The sequence below is a fragment of the Lycorma delicatula genome, chromosome 9, assembly GCF_047948215.1.
Source record: "Lycorma delicatula isolate Av1 chromosome 9, ASM4794821v1, whole genome shotgun sequence".
Taxonomy (NCBI): Eukaryota; Metazoa; Arthropoda; class Insecta; order Hemiptera; family Fulgoridae; genus Lycorma; species Lycorma delicatula.
Genome location: NC_134463.1, coordinates 9,894,506 through 9,912,208, shown reverse-complemented (window position 1 = coordinate 9,912,208; position 17,703 = coordinate 9,894,506). Strand labels below are relative to the sequence as shown.

The following is a 17,703-nucleotide window of genomic DNA, read 5'->3' as shown; positions in this document are numbered from 1 at the left end:
CCATTCTGACTTGTACTTAGCTCTCCTAACAGTTTTTAAAATATATTTTCTCACTTTTAATTAGTTAAGTCTTTTGATTGATTTATGTTGAATTTTCCGAGTTGTATGCTTATATAGAATTTAAAATCTTACCATTAAATGAATTTGTAAGTGATAAGCCTACAGTAAAAGTACATTAAAGTATTTTTTATAAGTACAGCAAAGTATTTATTTTTTGAACAAAAGCCACTTCAATTTTTTTTTTTTTATTTAAAAGTGAAATGTTTGTATTTTAATATAAATAATTGTATTGATGTATTAAATAATTAATTTAGAAGTTAGATATTTATTATTTATTAAATCTACTCCAATAAATAAACCTTGTTTATTAAGCCCTTATTTATTAAGTTTTAGTAAAATCTTTTATAAGCTTTTTTCTATTTAGAAAAAAAAAATTTTTTCTTCAGAAAGAAGTATGTTATCTTTGGCATTGTTTGTCTTCCCCAGCCTTTTTATTACGATACATCCATCCCAGCCTTATTATGACTATGATGAATGTAAAGCACCTGTAGTAACAAGGCAATATAATCAGAATTACTTTCTCACATTAATGTTACTTATTTTGCAGCCATTCTCTCTAATAAGCAGGTGAAGGTTTTACTGGTAAAGTTTTACTGTTATAGATTGGATTATGGGGGCTTGACATATTAATGTGAAAAAAGGAAACTGGCAATTACTTCAGTCCTACAAATTATATACGGGTCAATCCATTTGAAGTGACCCAAGGGTGGTTACTTGACCAATAAAAAAAGTTGAAACTTACCCATTTGTTTCCTTTATGTCTCAGAACCTTAAAACTATTTTTTTTTTTTTCTAATTTAAGCGGTTTACCTGTGGCGACCATTTTTGTTACAGTGCGCACATGTATTTTTGTGATTGTAAGGGTTTACTGAAAAAATCATAACTAAAAAACTATTGGTCCTGAAAGGATGAAACAAAATTAATTTATTCATATTTTCTCAAGGTAAAAGATTGGTCCAGTGGTTTATTTACCTTTCAATCTTCTTTCTATGAGAAAATTACCAATGAAGTTGAACATGAAAAACTGTTAAATTTCAGTTTTGGTAATTTTTATCAAGACGCAGTGATGGCATACACAGTTTGAATTGTTTTTTTTATATGTAGTAGTATATGTATAGTTGTATATGTTAGTAGTTTTACCATAAATAATATTAATGATGACATACTTGCCTCTAAATTTTTATGAATTTTTGAAAACTAATTTTTTTTTTTTAAATTCAAATTTTGACTTCAAATAACTTTGATGGAGCTGATGATAAAAATCTGAAATTTGCACAATTTCTAGTGCTTTTGTAGGTGTTTATGGGAATTAAAAAAGTTGTGTTATTTTATGAAGATGATAATAGCAGGCTGTGTCCTGGTAAAAAGGATTGTGTTAGCATGCCGGCGCCTGCTCTAGCGGTTACATTGCCACGGACAAAAAGACAAATTGCCGTCCCTTAAGAATATATATTTTATTTTTTAAATAAAGGTACATATTTTTTATTTTCAATAAAAATCAAATCATTTTATTTCAATTTTAATAAAAGCATATATATAGAAAGAAACATGTAACATAACATAATATTGATAATCAAGCAGTACAAAACAGTAGAAATTAATTAAGAAATATCTGTACCTAATCACAAATTGTTAACCATTTTACAATTTTAATTGCTAATAAAAATGTGTTATTTTATTTTAGTATCTTCTTTTTTGATCATTCTATGGACATGCTGTTTCATAATGGGATCAAATTCAGATAGCAACTCAACTATTTTTAAGAAATTGCCATTATTATACTCAAACAACTTGTTGCTTGTACCTTGAAAAGCCAAACCACTTTTACCAAGCATTTTAGTAATTGCTACAATTCTTTGAAGTACTTTGTTCCAATGATTTGTTTCGGCATTAATAATTCTTTAAGCAGCCGCATCTATCATTTTATAACACTTTAACCTTTGGTTCATTTCTAGCCATGATTTTTGGAAATTTCATGCTCTTCTAAAGTTTCACTGAGGTGCTTCTAACTTTTAAAACCATCCTTTGAAAGAGAACTAACTATACAGCTGAAAATTTTGCAACAGAAGCAGTAAACACAGTTTTGTGAAAGAGAGTACACTAGCCAGTCCCGTAAAACTTGCTCTCCATTGCTTAAAACTCATGTATAATAATATGCGCTAAAATATTGAACAGTGTCATTAGAAGGAAATTTGTAATTATGCAATGGTTTAGGTGGACTTTGTCTTACTAAAAAACTTCTTTTGACATCTCCCAAAATTCTTGGCCACAATGCGGGATCTGTACTCAAAGTTTGTAGAACGCTTTCTGTGGGTGTTATGTTGGTGTCAATTTTTTCTGTGCTTTCATCTGGTGATGGTAGAGTCAGAGTGTCATCAGTTCCAATTAGTTTAGAAACTTTGTCCATTTGTTTGTCATCATCATCATCCTCTGGCGATCCATATTTTCTTTTATAACCAGACTTGATGTTGGATTCTCAGAGTCTTCATTTGTTTTGGTACAACTCTGGATATAACTTTTTAACACTCGAGATTGTTTTTGTCTTTCGGCTTCCTTTTCCAGCCTTCTTTTTTTATACTGGTAACCAGACAGTTTTCTTTGACTATGGAACATTCTGGAAGAGACATGCACATAACTCAAATTAAACAATGTAAACTATAAAATAATATAAAAAAAAATAATAATAAGAGATATCCTTGTTCTAAATAAGCCAAAATCATAATTAACATAACTTCAAAATTATATATCATCAATCGACATAAAAAATATTTATGCACGACACAAAATATTTTTTGTATCCTGTAAGAAAGAAAAAATATTTTTTGTAAAGAAAGTCTAGTGTTATTATTTATGTATTTTATTATAACATTTCAGCAAATCATAATTAGTCATAAAACAAAATTTTACAATTCTTGATTTTGAGATTTTATTCATTTCAATTATTCAGATATATTATTGTAAAATGTGTTTTATCAAACCAATGAACTTAATAAATGTCATATATTATTGATTCAAATAATTGTTTTCATAAAACAAAAATATAAATAATTATACATATCGAATACGTTCAAATTTGATACAGTATTTTATTGATTCAATAAACAGCCTTTTTGGATAAATAAATTATTTATTTTATTTAAAAACACTTTCATTGTTTCAATTCGATAATCAGTTTACAATAAACTAGTATCTATCAAACTAAACAACAGCTTAATTATAGATGTACTTACCTTTAAAAATGAATAAATCGCACAGAAATAAATTTTATATATTTCCACTTGTTATCACTACCGATGTAATAGCAAGAATAATGCTATTGTGTAATGAAACTGCTGTAGAGGTAATAAGCAAATCTATGCATGTTCAAACACAAGTTGAAGCAGCGATTTTCTCATGTGGTAATGCTGTTCTGTTCAGAGAAGTATATGCATATTCAAACAAGTTCAAGTAGCATCTTTACAAATTCTGCGTAAATTTTTCGTTAATAGTGTAAATATTGTTAGTTTTTAGACATAAAATACGCTATACACTGTAAATTTTTAGCAAATGAAAAAATTGATATGTGAAATTTTCTATTAATTTAACACGTCAATATTTATCTCTTACTTGCAGCCAAAATGCTGCTCCCAAATTTACAAATGTCCGGGTTGCCCGCCCCTAGAGCGGGCGCTGAGCACGCGTGTTGATGGAAAGTGTTGATGCAGACGCACCTTGTTCTGATAAACTTAGATGAATTGTATGACTCCTTTAAAAGTGAAAATCCTGAGAAAAAAATTGGAAGATCTAAGTTCTGCATCCAAAATGGTGTATCTTGGCTGGTGCATCCAGAACTCATACAGTTTGTGTCTGCCCCACCACCAGAACATCAAACTCCTAAACTTAGTGTTAATTGATAGTCCCAAACTTAATGTCGATTGTAAGGACATAGTAGACATCTTTGTCTGTGACAAGGATAATTACAACTGTATGATGAATGTGTGCACCAAATGTCGAGGTAAGCAGGCAGTGTTTGACATATTCATCTTTTCTGAAGATTATGATGTGTAAACAGATTCAATAATATATAAACAGTAGGTAACAGCTGATAGAGCAGAGATGAAATATATTAAAAAAATGTAAATTGCAAAGAAGACAAGAAACCCCCCTTGAATCACTTATTAAGCGAGTCAAAATGGTATCACTTTTAACAGGTTTTTCATGATTTTAAAATTCATAAAAATTAGGATTAAGTATATCACCATTAATATTATTTATGGTAAAACTGCTAACATTTATCTACAAATAAAAAGATAATTCAAGCTATGTATGCCATACCTGCCTCTTAAAAAAAATTACCAAAAGTGAAATTTCACAGTTTTTCATGTTCAATTTATTGGTAATTTTCTCATAGAAAGAAGAGAGGGGTAAGTAAACCACTGAGCCAGTCTTTTACCTTGAGAAAATATGAATAAATTGCTTTTTGTTTCAGGCTTCCAGGACCAATATTTTTTTAATTATTGTTTTTTCTGTAAACCCTTACAATCACAAAAACAGGTGTGCACATCGTGACAAAAATGGCCGCTACAGTAAACTGCTTAAATAAAAAATTTAAAAAAAAATAGTTTTAAGGTCCTGAAACATGAGGGAACAAGTGGGTAAGTTAAAATTTTTTTTTAATTGGTCAAGCAATCGGCTTATGTTTTTTTGGGACACCAAATGGATTGACTCATATGGTTCTTGGGAGGGATAAGATTTTTAGTCTTTATCTTTTTTTTTATCAGTGCCCATAATAAAAAATAAATTAGGTGGGACACTAACCAACAAGTACCTAGTCTTTATGGTTTTTGGCAGGTTAGAAAAAAATACATGTATTATTTATTATTAATTACTCTTGATATTTTAAGCTTAACATTTTTCATTTAGTAGTAGTCTTAAACAGTAATGATGTCAAGTTACGTTTAGTAATGTTTGTTTAACATAGTTTGAGTACAGATAGAAAAGTACAAAACTTAATCTATTAATTTTAAAAAAATCTTTGAAGCGATATTTGTGTTACATGCAACCCTTCTGTAAAGTTATGTGTAAATCGTTTATCGTTCCTTTGCTTCATACATACATCATAAAGTTCCAAACAGTTAACTTTTGGTTTTCTTGATCATTTCATGCAAGTATTAGAGCAATCTCTTTTATTACTTGTGAATCAGAACAGTCTCTTTTGTTAGCTACCAATTCTTGACTTTATATGAATTTTGTTGACTTAATGAATTTTTATATGACTTTTAAATAAATTACTATATTTTGTACTGATCAAAATAAAAAATTCATATACCTGGTAATTATGAAATTGATGTGTTGTAGTAAGAAGGTGCTTGTGGCATTTTTTGTTGTACCTGATTATGATCCTAATTGACTGCGAGTAAATTAAATTATTTAAATACTTGATGTTTAAGTGTATGTTAGATTCCTCTCTTAACACACCATTTAAAAATTAAATTATGATTCCTACTTAATTTTACAGTGTGTGTATTGTTGTGTACATTGTAATGTTTGCTTATTGTTTACTTAAGCTGTTTCTAATTTTTTTTCTATTCAGGTATTTATACAATGTTTTATCAAAAAATCAAACTGTATCAGAAAACAATCGAGGTTTATTAGTTGAAACATTACGTTCTATTGCAGAGATATTAATTTGGGGTGACCAAAATGATAGTAGCGTTTTTGAGTAAGTATAAGTTCATATTATCTATTTTTAATATACCTTAATTTTCTTTAAAAAGCTGACAGATTATATGATAATTCACAGTATAAAAATATGATTGATTTTGATTGTATTCCATCGATTTTGAAATAATGTGGCTCTGTAGGTATTAGATCAACATCCGTGTCTCCTCTTTATATGGTGAATGTACTTGTAGTCTGTGTTTTACGTTAATTTTTCTTTTCGGTTGCATTGATAACCCATCAGCATTAACTTGTAATTGATCTGTCTGGGTTTTGAACCTCTCATACATGAAGATTATACTTTTACTTGTGCTGTGATTTCTTTACATTCACTTATTTGGAAAATTTTCAGTTCTTTTAATTTTATAAACATAAAAAAACCTTAAGTGAAAGAATTTTACGTGTGGTTCTAACTCATATAGAAATAGGTAAGTGCATTTGTTTCATTATTAAATTTTATTCATTTTTAATGCTTTTTTGAATCAAATGAACTCGTTTGTAAAAACAATGATCATTGTGAATATCTAATGAATACAGAATAAAAAGAAGTAGTGAGAGTATTTCATTAGCTGTAGATCTATTTTTGTCATCAGTCGTTAGAGATGATTAAAAAAAAGGATCCTGTGTGAACAGTAAACTGTTGGTTTCTATGCAAAAACAGTAAACTGCATATTCTTACAAAATAGAACATTTTAGCGAGAAGTTACTTGAAAGTTGATTGTAAATACAGACAGCCCAGCCTTGGAATTCCAATATCCCTACCACACAATATGTACATTACTACTTACAAAAACATAAGTCTTCATCCAGTTTGTTAACTTTTTATATTGTTATCCTTCTAATATTTACTTATATTTTTATTTATAGGGGCATTAACTAATAAATTAAAGTTTTAATAAATAGTATTACACATTTACATTATACATATTTAGGAATTTTAAAATGCAATTTTTAAATTCTACTTAAAATTGATTTGAGTGTTATTTTCTGCCCTTCCTAGCATTGTCACTCTAACATTCATAGTTGACGTATTTCAGAGTACCTCTATTCTCAAAACTACTTTTGCCAGGAGTTTTCCTGAGTTGGGATTATCGAATAAATAATGATGATAAGCTCCTTCCACTCCCCATCACTACTGTCATTGTCCCTCCTACTTAAACAGTTATAAAATTTCTTGAAAATAATGATGATTTTTCATTTTAACAATGTTAAATATTACTTCAGATTGAGTGTTTATTTGTTCATTAATTATTGCCTGCCCTTAAATTTTAGCTTGAATATTTTCATGTTTTCTAGAATATTTTAAAGTTTTCCTTTTTATGCAAATGTAATATTTTTATGGATTTTATTATTTCATAATTTCAATCTTTTATCTTGTGTTTATTTGATCTTATATGCTCATTAAATTTTCAGTATATTTGTCCTGTATATCATGTCATATTATATTCAAATTTTATTGCTATACTCCATTTTTGGTTTAATTGACCTTTTCTTCTACATTACTTCTAAATTTGATATTATTTGTTGTAATTGCTATAATTATGTTATATTTATTTTTTTTAAAAATCCCTTTTTTATCTTTCAAAATAGTTTCGTTATTATTCCTTTTTCATAATCGTTATTCACTGCTATTTGAAAGATAATATCTAGTTCTTTGTTTTGTGTTCCACTTTATTTAATAGTAAACTGATTGAACATGTGTCTAAACGCAACTAATTTATGTGCTCATAGATGGTTATCTTTTTTCATGTGAAAAAAATACTTGCAGAAAATTAAACAGAACATTAACTATTCAATAAACTATTTTATTTACGCTGTACGTAGTAGAAACTTTATTGATCCGAATTTGGCATGAAAGTTTATCGTTCCATTAACAGTTATTAATGTAACAAATCAAATATTCAAAATAAACAAATCCTATTACATTATTTAATAAATCTATATTTGTACAGTACTGATTTTTAGAATTAGGATCATTTTTTACAGTATGAGGTTTGAAACGAAATATGCGTAATTTCTAAATTTCCCAGGCTGTACACATCCAATTGTCACAATTCTTTTTGTTATGTTGGTACACTTGTCCCTGACATATGTTTACATTGGTAGTGATATTGAAAGCGTAGTTAATGTTGGCTGTCAAAAAGGTTACACGTGTTTTGGTATGGTCATTGATTTTTAACTTGTGGGAAAATGGAACAAAGAATTTACATTAAATTTTACTATAAGAATGGAATAAAGTACAGCTCTACATTGGAGATATTGAATGTTGCTTTTGGTAGTTCTATGAATAAAGTGTATTTTCAAATGGAACAAACATTTCCAAGAGGGTTGTGAAGACATGGAAGATGACGACAACGAATGACAACATCGAAAAAATGAAGAAATGATTATGGACAATCGCCAAATCACTATTTAAGGATTAATAAGGATTACTACCTGGAAGTTCTACACAGTTTGCGTGAAAAAATCCATAGAAAATGCCTGGATTTGTGGCAAAACAATTAATGGCAATTGAACCACAATAATACACCTTCTCACACAGCATGTTCATGAATTTTTGGCCAAAAACAATACTGTTTTGATGCCTCAGCCTCCGTATTTGCTGGACATGTATGGCCTCCTGTGAGTTCTTCCTATTTTCCAAGTTGAAAAGAGCCATGAAAGATGATATTTTGCCAACATTGAAGAGATAAAGACAGAATCACTGAAGGAGCTAAACACCATCCCAGATATTACGTTCAAGAGGTGCTTCAAAGATTGGAAAAAGTGTAGGTGCAAGTCTATTATATCTGAAAAGGAGTACTTTGAAGGTGAAAAAAATCAATATTTGAATAAATAAAGATTTTTGGAGGAAAACTAAAATTCTGTATATTTTTTTATAAATATTTTTACCAAACAATAATTTTATGTTGATCTGAGATAGTCATTGCAATATAACTAGAATTTTTTAGCTGTGTCTTTCTATTTCATCAGCATTCTAGGACTATTTATTTATGTAAAACATATGCAATAAATATTAATATATTTATATTAAATAATTGTCTGAAAAGAAATCTATCAGTATGCAATTCATATCTAAAACTAAATCAAAGATTTAGATTTAAAAATACTTCTGCAGAGCCTTGCACTTAGCGGTAACAAAACATGGGTAATAAGAAATGTAAAAGATAAAGAACTTAAAGATGGGATGTTATCAGATCATATTGAAGATTAGGTGGGTTGACAAAGTACAAAATAAAGAAGTTTTCAGTTGAATAGAAGAGGAGGAAAATCTGTGGCAGACTCCTGTAAAGAAACAAAATTAGGTTGGTGGGCATGTATTAAGGCATATAGATTTAAATAATAAGCTGATTTATGAATGTAGGATGTAGTAATTATGATGAGGTTAAAAGATTAGCAGAGTACAGAAATGAATATACTTGTAGAAATACTCGGTCACTGATAATCCTAAAAAAATTACTTATTATTATACTTCTGATTCAAACGTGCTGAAATTGAGCCACCGTTTAGAATTGTTTTTTAAGATAACTATTTTATTATAAATAAGAAATATCTGTTCAAATGATGTTTTTATTCTTAAGGGTAATTAATTAAAAAATTGTTATAAATTAGACTATTGCATCATTCATTTTCATAACTTGTATTGTCTTACAGAATGATTCATTGCATCATATAAAAAAATGTTTATTTCTATAAAATGTATCTATAATCAAATTTTTGGCTTGCATGGGTAAACAAGATTTATTTTTACCTTATCACAATTTACTCTATTTAAAAATTACATACAGTGATATATGATAGTTTTAAAATTTTTTTTTAATATAAAATTATACTTCCCATTATTTATAATCTAATCATTTTTTCACGGTTTAATTTCATTTAATTACTCTATTTAAAATTGAGTAATTATTTGAATCATTATTTTAATTTTTCGTATTTATTATTATGTATGATTTATTTTTCACTAATATCTCTAAAGTAATAACCATTGTTTTAATAGTAAATAAAGAAAAAACTATGATGACTAGATTATTGAGGTAATTTGAAAATATTCAAAAACTGATTTGATGTCTAAACTTAGATTGCCATTTTTATTGTTAAACAGTCTTCATTAAACAGTGAGTAAACCCAATAATATGATAAATAACACTTAGAAACCCTTTCAACTTTGGTTGTCTAAAACAATACTGCACCGTTTTTAGTAGTTATTTTTAAATTACCTTAGGTAGTTTCATTTATATTAATTGAATGAAACCCGTAATAATGAGGGAATTTTCTCTCAAAAGGCGTAATTCTTCTGCATGGCAGACATTATTCTGCTCCCAAGCAGTCAAAATAATGAGAAGCTATTCAAAAGTTTGCTTGTGAGGTTTTGGCATATCCACCTTACTCCTGATCTTACTCAAACATTATTTTTTGTTTGGTCCTCTAAAAGAGTTTTTACATGGCTCCATGTTCAGCAACAATTAACAGGTCAATAATGCTGTACAAGATTGGCTCAGACGCTGAGTTGAATAATTCTTTATTACTGGAATAATATAGTCCACAGAAAGATGCCTCAACATAGCCAGGATTGAAAAACAGCATTAGTTTGTTGTCATTGAAAGAATAATAACTTTCATACATTTATTTATCCCTTTAATTACTGAACGACCCTCATACTTGATACTAATTTCTTATTATCTACTGATGGTGATTGTTTAACAATTAAAATGACCGTGTAGTTTTAGATTTTTTTTGAAAATGGTTTTGAGTTTTCCATTTTTAAATTTAGTGTAATAAATTTGTTTTTTTATCATTATTATGATTATTATTTTTGACCTGTAATTTTTATTGGTATCAACAATGTTTCTTAGCATAAAAATACCCACAACATATATTGAAACAACAATCCATATATTTTTTTTAACTTCATTGATCTGCAGGTACCAGATTTTTATTAAATGTGGCTCTGGTGTTGAAATTTACAAAATGCTTCTTTTTAATGTCGTAGGTATTGCAGAACCATTAGGTTAAGAGGGGAATAATGTTTTTTTTTTTTTTTTTACTTTTGTTGTGTAATTTTTGTAGTTAAATAGGAATATCTTAAAATTATGAATTTTTAAAATTTAATTTTGAGATTTTGGTAGATTTTTGTTTTTAAGGACTCAATTGTAGAATGTAATTCTTCAGAAAATACTTTTAGTATAATGTAAATCACTGTTAATGTATATGTACTCAGAACTACATAATGTTGAATTAATTTAGATCAAATTTGAAAGTGTAATTAGAAATAACTTTTTTTTTGCCCTGGTAGATGATTTTGATTTTTGACTTGATGTAAACTTTAAAAAGTGTTGTATACTGGCTTCAAAAATTTTTATTAGATTTCGTCATTCAGAGAAATCTTGCTGATTCAGAACTTTATGAAATAATTAAAAATTCAATTAGTTAATTATAAAATTATTTGGTTTTATATAAATGTTTATTTAATTTGTAAAATAGTACCTGTAGTATGTCATAAATGCAGTTTTACAACACATTTCAGTTGTGCAGTTAACTGATAATTTTTTTTGAAAATGCAGCCAAGGGAGTTTTCCGTACTTTATTTTTAACTACTTTTTATCCAGCAGTTTCCATTTATATCCCTCTACCTTGCATTCTTTTCTTTACTCGGTTTACTACTAAAGGTTATGTTCATTCCATATTAACAACAAAGAAAATACTTTATCTTACACTGTTTGAATTCATTAGTTTTTGATTTCATTTATATCTGTTTATTTAATCCCATTATGTCAGTGTTTCTTCATGTGTATTGATGCAAGCTTTCTTGAAAAAAGAATTTTTTTATGTGAAAGGAAAATAATTATATATTTTATAGTAACCTTGTAGGCTTTTGAAATCATGTTGCTGTCATCTATTAAAAATAATATGCTAGTTTTATTTAATTACTCATCTAGAATTGCTAGCTTATTGTGGTTTTGAATGTTATTTATTTTAATGTTAATACAAATGCAGAATTTACTTTTAATTTTTTATTTTATGTAGGAAGTAATTGGAACAATCATTTTTTTTAAGTACTACAGTTTCATTGTGTGTTAAAAATATTTATTCATCTTAATATTTAATCGGTAGCTTGTCAATATATTATCAGCATTTTGTATGGTGATGTGAAGAAGTTAAATGTATGCCTTCTTGTGTGAAAATTGATCGATTGAGATCTAGCTACAGTAGTGAAATTTGAACTCTTGATCGCTTATTATTGTTCTAATTTTTACAACACATCCTAGCCAGCCAAATCTACAGTATAATCCAGCTATATGTATCTGACACTTTATGAACTAAGAACCTACAGCTCCCATCTAGAAAACACTATACTAGAGTCTTTGAAGACTAAAGACTTGATTTCCTTGAAATATGTTAATCATTTGCTTTTGGGTTATGTTGCTACACTTTTTGTGGGATGATATGCATTTTATCACAGTGTTATTAAAAATCTTTAATAACAAGTTTAAACTAATAAGCAAAGATAGCTATAATTATTATTTCAAACATTTTTCTTTGAATTACATCATTCAGTCTGGACTATGAGCTACCAAGGTCATTTGTCTGCCTAATGTTGTCTTAATATCATGCAAACTCTTCATGTATAAGGAAGTTTATCTATATTTTATTAGACTGTTTATTTAATTTATCAATAAACTAACTGTAGATTTTATCATTACATACAAAAGTACAACTGTTCTTTTTGGAATGAATGATTAAAGTAATCAGAGTCTTTGACTGGCTCACAGACACAAATTACAAACAACAATTTTTTTATATATTAATGTACTGCTTATGTAATATTAAGATTGTTCTTTTCATTTCTGCTTTGGTAAATTTAAGGGGGGGGGGTATGCTTTTCCTATGTGTTACTGCGTTTTTGGAAAAACTTTCTTTATAAGATTATTTAGAAAAATTATATATATATATATATATAATTTTTTGACCTCTGCAGTGGAATGATAGTGTCTGGCTTTTATCCAGAAGGTTCTAGGTTTGAATCCTGGTCAAGCAAAATGTTTTTCACTTTACAAAATGTATATTTCATCCAAAGAAATAAATAAAGTAATTGTACTTAGGTATCATTCTGTAGTTGCTATTGTGAATAAATATATGTGCAATAGTATAATTTTAATTAGTTTTTTAATCAAATCATTACAAATTGACCTAAATTGACTTCTAATAGATTCCTGAAGACAGAGTGGGTGATGTACTGAACAAACGCTACAGATTTGTTATTGATATAAAGTTTATGATTCAACAATGGTACCTATATAAAGAGGAGAATTTTTTTTCTTTTTCAATGCTTGTTAATTGATGTATTGTTAATATATGGTATATTGTTCAAGAATAAAAATAATCTTATTTTTATTATAACAAATTGTTACTATTTATTTTATTTTCCTAATATCTACTTTGCTTATCGTTCATTAGTTGAACAGATTGGAACATAAACATTAGGAAAATAAAATAAATTGCTATTAAAAAAATGTTTGACATTTTGAATTATATACTGCTGTAAATGATATCTGTATAAATTTATGATATCTATATCTATAAATTTTTATTAGCATAATAATAACCCAAATAATAGAATAAGTAAAATTGAAATAGTTTTTTAAAAATATTTATCTATTAATAATAACACTTTAATAGAAAAACAATACAGACTTTAGTTTTCATTTTCACGAATATCTTTCTTTTTTATCTTCAAAAAATGTTGATAATATTAATATGTTTTAATTCTAATTATGCATACCGTTTAAGGAAAGATTTAATTACATACATTTATTGAGATTAGTTTTTATAGCAGTGTTAATCTTATAAAAATGTTTTATTTCATTCATTTTATTATTCATTCATTTTATTATTGAAATGTTCTCTTTATATGATTACATAAAACTTTAAAAATTAATCAAAGAGAAATATTGCTATTATAAGAAATGTGACGAGTGTATACAGTATAAAGCAAAAAAAAAAAAATTGTTTTAATATTTTGGTTAACTTGCATCCAAAAAAAAAATTCATTTTTTCCAAATTTTTCCATATTGTATTATTACATCTTTATAAATGCAAGACACATTTTTTTTCAAATATTAGGATGAAAACAGCAAGAGGCATGTTTTCAACCAGATTCATGTAATTTATTAAATTATCTGTGAAAACTTACAATGTGGTTAATGCCACTTTCTGTTGTACAAGTTAGGACAGAAGGATTAATTTTAACAACCTGTTAAAAGGCAGTATCCTAGAGAGAATTTCTAGGTGAAATTTAATTTGTACTTAGTCCTTATTTGATATTACATGCCATAAGTTTCATTAAAATAATTAAGAAATTTTTGACCCGACTTATGAAAAGTAGATGAGAGAATAATTCTTATGCTAAAACATTATAGTTGTGTCATTCGTAACATCCATAATATTGTATTTTACATTTGTGCAAGACAATAAACTATCCTGACTCTAATGGGTATATTGTCCTTACTCACCATTCACTCCTTTTCCTTAGCCTTAATTCTATCATTCCTTTTATTGGTTCTGTGGGTGTATTTCTGACCGTAGTAATGTTTTTATATTGAGGATACCAGATATTTATTTATGTAGATTAAGTTTGAGGATGTTAATTTAATTATATCTAAAATTTCTATGAATGTTGAAGAGATTCTTTTAGTTGTTAACGATATTATGGATTGTTTTTATGTATGATTTTGTTTTTTCCCCTGAGAGGAGCTAGATAGAATTTTACTATATGATTGAAAGTATCCCTAAAAATTCAGGCTTAAAGATTATAATATACTATTGCTTCCAACTATCTAAGCCTGTCATGAGATTCCTTGTTTATTATTCTTGTGAATGGCTTTGCCATTTTCAGGAATAACTTGATTTTATTGTCACATCAGATCATCTAGAAGAATTGTTAAGTAGACAGTTAAAATTTGATCCACTTTCTTTTCAGTTATATCTTTCAGTTTTGAACTTGTATGCTTTCTTTGGATTTAAAAAAAGAATCTTTTTATTATTATTAGAAAAATTGAGATTAAAAATTAGATAAGCATTTCTTTTTTGTTTCAGCTTTTTTTTGGAGAAGAATATGCTATCTTTTTTTTTAAAGATATTAAAACAGAAATGCGGTAGTTATGTTTGTGTTCAGCTTTTACAAACATTAAATATATTGTTTGAAAATATTCGTAAGGAAACATCATTATGTGAGTAGGCATTTCAATGTTATTATTATTATTACTACTATTAATATATTCAATATTGCTTTTAAATGTTATTTATCTTAGAGATAAAAAAAAAAATCACTTTGAATGTGCACATAAGTATGTTTATTTAATTTCATTAATAGCGTAGTACTGATTGTTGTATAACTATTCTAACAACTTTATTTATTGAAAAGTAATGTTTTGTTAAATTGTTAGATATTAGTGTTTTAACAGTAGTTTTGTAAATATTAGTGTTTCTTCAGTTTTAAATATTGATTTTTTTTTTTGTTGATTCATCGCAAAGAGAGAAAATTTGTTTTTAAAGATAAATTAGGATTTTACTAGTCCTCTTAATCTCCATGAGAATAAGAAGTTAAAATGCCATTATTAAGTTTTCAAAACCGGTTTTTTGTTACTGTATGGCTATTATTTTTAATTCATTTAAATATAAAAAGACTATTAGTAATTAAGATTTTAAAATTTTAAATATTTAAAATAGCAGGAAAATACTTCACATTTGTTGTGAATCTTTACTAAATTATTTCATTATATCTATTGAAAGAGTAATAAGTAGTATTAGTAATAAGGAAGGAGAAAATCCTAATTCTCATGGCAGTTTTTTATCTGTGTAGTAACATTACAGTCTCATCTAGAGATTCCTTGCTTGGATTGACAATTTTCATTTGCTACAAAATTTTCTACTGTATTCCTACAAACAAGCTTTAAATTTATGTATTGAATTAGTCATCTTTGTATAAAAAATAATTATATAATCCATATTTATTAATTTAGAAAATGAGAAAACAAACATAAGTTTTTTTTTGTTTTTTTGTAAATTCAATTTCAAACTCGTTCTCTAAAAAATTTCTGTTGATTAATTTTATTATAAATTACCTCTTGGTAGTAATTTTGATATTTACCAATTCGTTAAATAATTTTTTTAATTTTATAAGTTTTTTTGGTATTACTGTTACGGAATTGTAGAATGCATTTGTTTTATAACAATTTTCAAACATTTATATTTCATATTTTTTGCTTGTTTATATCACCAGATATTCAATTTGATCAATTTCAGATAATTTTAGTAGAAAAAAAATTTGCATATACTGCCTACCATTTTGAGCTTTTCAAACCATCATTTATAGAATTGAAATAAATAATTTAATATCTAGCTAATGAAAAATTATACAACTATTCTGCAGTTACAAGGACATAAGCCAATCAATAAATATCCTATTCAACTGTGCATATATATATATATATATATTTGCAAATTCAAAAAGTTCATCATCATACTGATCACTGCGCCAAAATGCCAAAACCTAACAAAATTAAATTTTTTATATATATTTATAATTTTTCTTTATTTTTGGAAAACAGGTTGGTTATAAAAATTGATATTTTTAAAAGATTCAGTTTCTTTATTAAATTATTGGTTATTATAAGATAATAAACTCTGATTTTTGTTATCATTAAATTATCTTCTTATAAGAATTTTGTTGGTCAATAAAAAATAATATTCATCTATGTCCATATAATAAAACTGCATTAAATAATGTATTTTCTTACAATGAAATAAAATTATTTATTTATTTATTTCAATCCGAAAAAAGGATTTTTCGGATTGAATGTAAATAAATGTTATTGAACATCAATTAAATTATTTATAATCCTATACATTTTATTTTCTATGCATATATGTTCGCATGTGTATTTAGCTTTTGAGCCACCATTAGCGTTATAAGTGCCATACAATTCTGTCGTTCCTTTCATCTGTAGATTCTCTTTTATATCTGTATTCATAAAATGTTCCTTTGAAGTTATATAAACAGTAATTTTCAGGTGATTTATGATTTTTTTGTGTGTATATTTGTGTTATATATTTTTAATGTTTTTTCCTTTCAGATTATTTGTTAAGCAATAATCATGTAAATCTTATAATTGTACATAAATTTGATTTCTCTGATGAAGAGGTTATGGCATATTATATATCATTTTTAAAGACATTATCATTGAAACTCAATGCTCATACTGTTCATTTCTTTTATAATGAGGTAATTAAACTTATATTATTCTATTTATTTATATTAATGTATAGTGATTTAGTGAAAACTTTTATAAATGTATTATTTCAATAAATTATAATAAAATCAGTTTTGTGTAATTTCATTTCTAAAAACAATGCATTTTAATTAATTGATGCTGGTGTTAATTATCTATTAATTAAAGTAATTGTATTAATCAGAAAGAATATTAATCATTTGCATACTCCCATTTTATAAAATACAAAAAAGTTTATTATTAAATATAACTGTACTTGTAATTCATTGTTTTGGTGTAGCGTAATAAACCATGGATATGTTGTTATTTTCTTTACCTATTACTAGCATTCATAACCAGTAAATGAATAATTTATTACATGAATAAATTGTGTAGTCTCTTACCCTCTACTGACTAGAAAGAGGTAACATGATGCCACAGGTGCAACCAGGATAGTGTTTGACTCAATTTCAGTGTACTCATTCAAAGAAAAAAGGATGAGAAAAATGGAAAGAATTAGAAGGGAGGTAATAAACTTTGTATAAGGATTGTATCTGCTGTTTTATATTTATTACTTTCTTAATATTTAGCTTTGCAAATACTATACTGTAATATTAAAAATTCCTTCTATTCTTATTAAAATTTGTAATTTTAACTTTCATTCACTTTTGAT

The 17,703-nt window shown here is 26.6% G+C and overlaps 1 protein-coding gene across 4 annotated transcripts in view; it reads left to right on the top strand.

Annotated features, from left to right (window-relative positions):
- ema (C-type lectin domain containing ema) overlaps nt 1–17,703 on the top strand; it is a 91,829-nt gene that overhangs the window by 801 nt on the left and 73,325 nt on the right. For all 4 annotated transcript variants that reach the window (XM_075375980.1, XM_075375978.1, XM_075375977.1 and 1 more), the window contains exons 2-4: nt 5,633–5,761; nt 14,857–14,990; nt 16,896–17,044. In XM_075375980.1, coding sequence (XP_075232095.1) covers nt 5,633–5,761; nt 14,857–14,990; nt 16,896–17,044 — 412 coding nt within the window. The remainder of the gene's footprint in view (nt 1–5,632; nt 5,762–14,856; nt 14,991–16,895; nt 17,045–17,703) is intronic.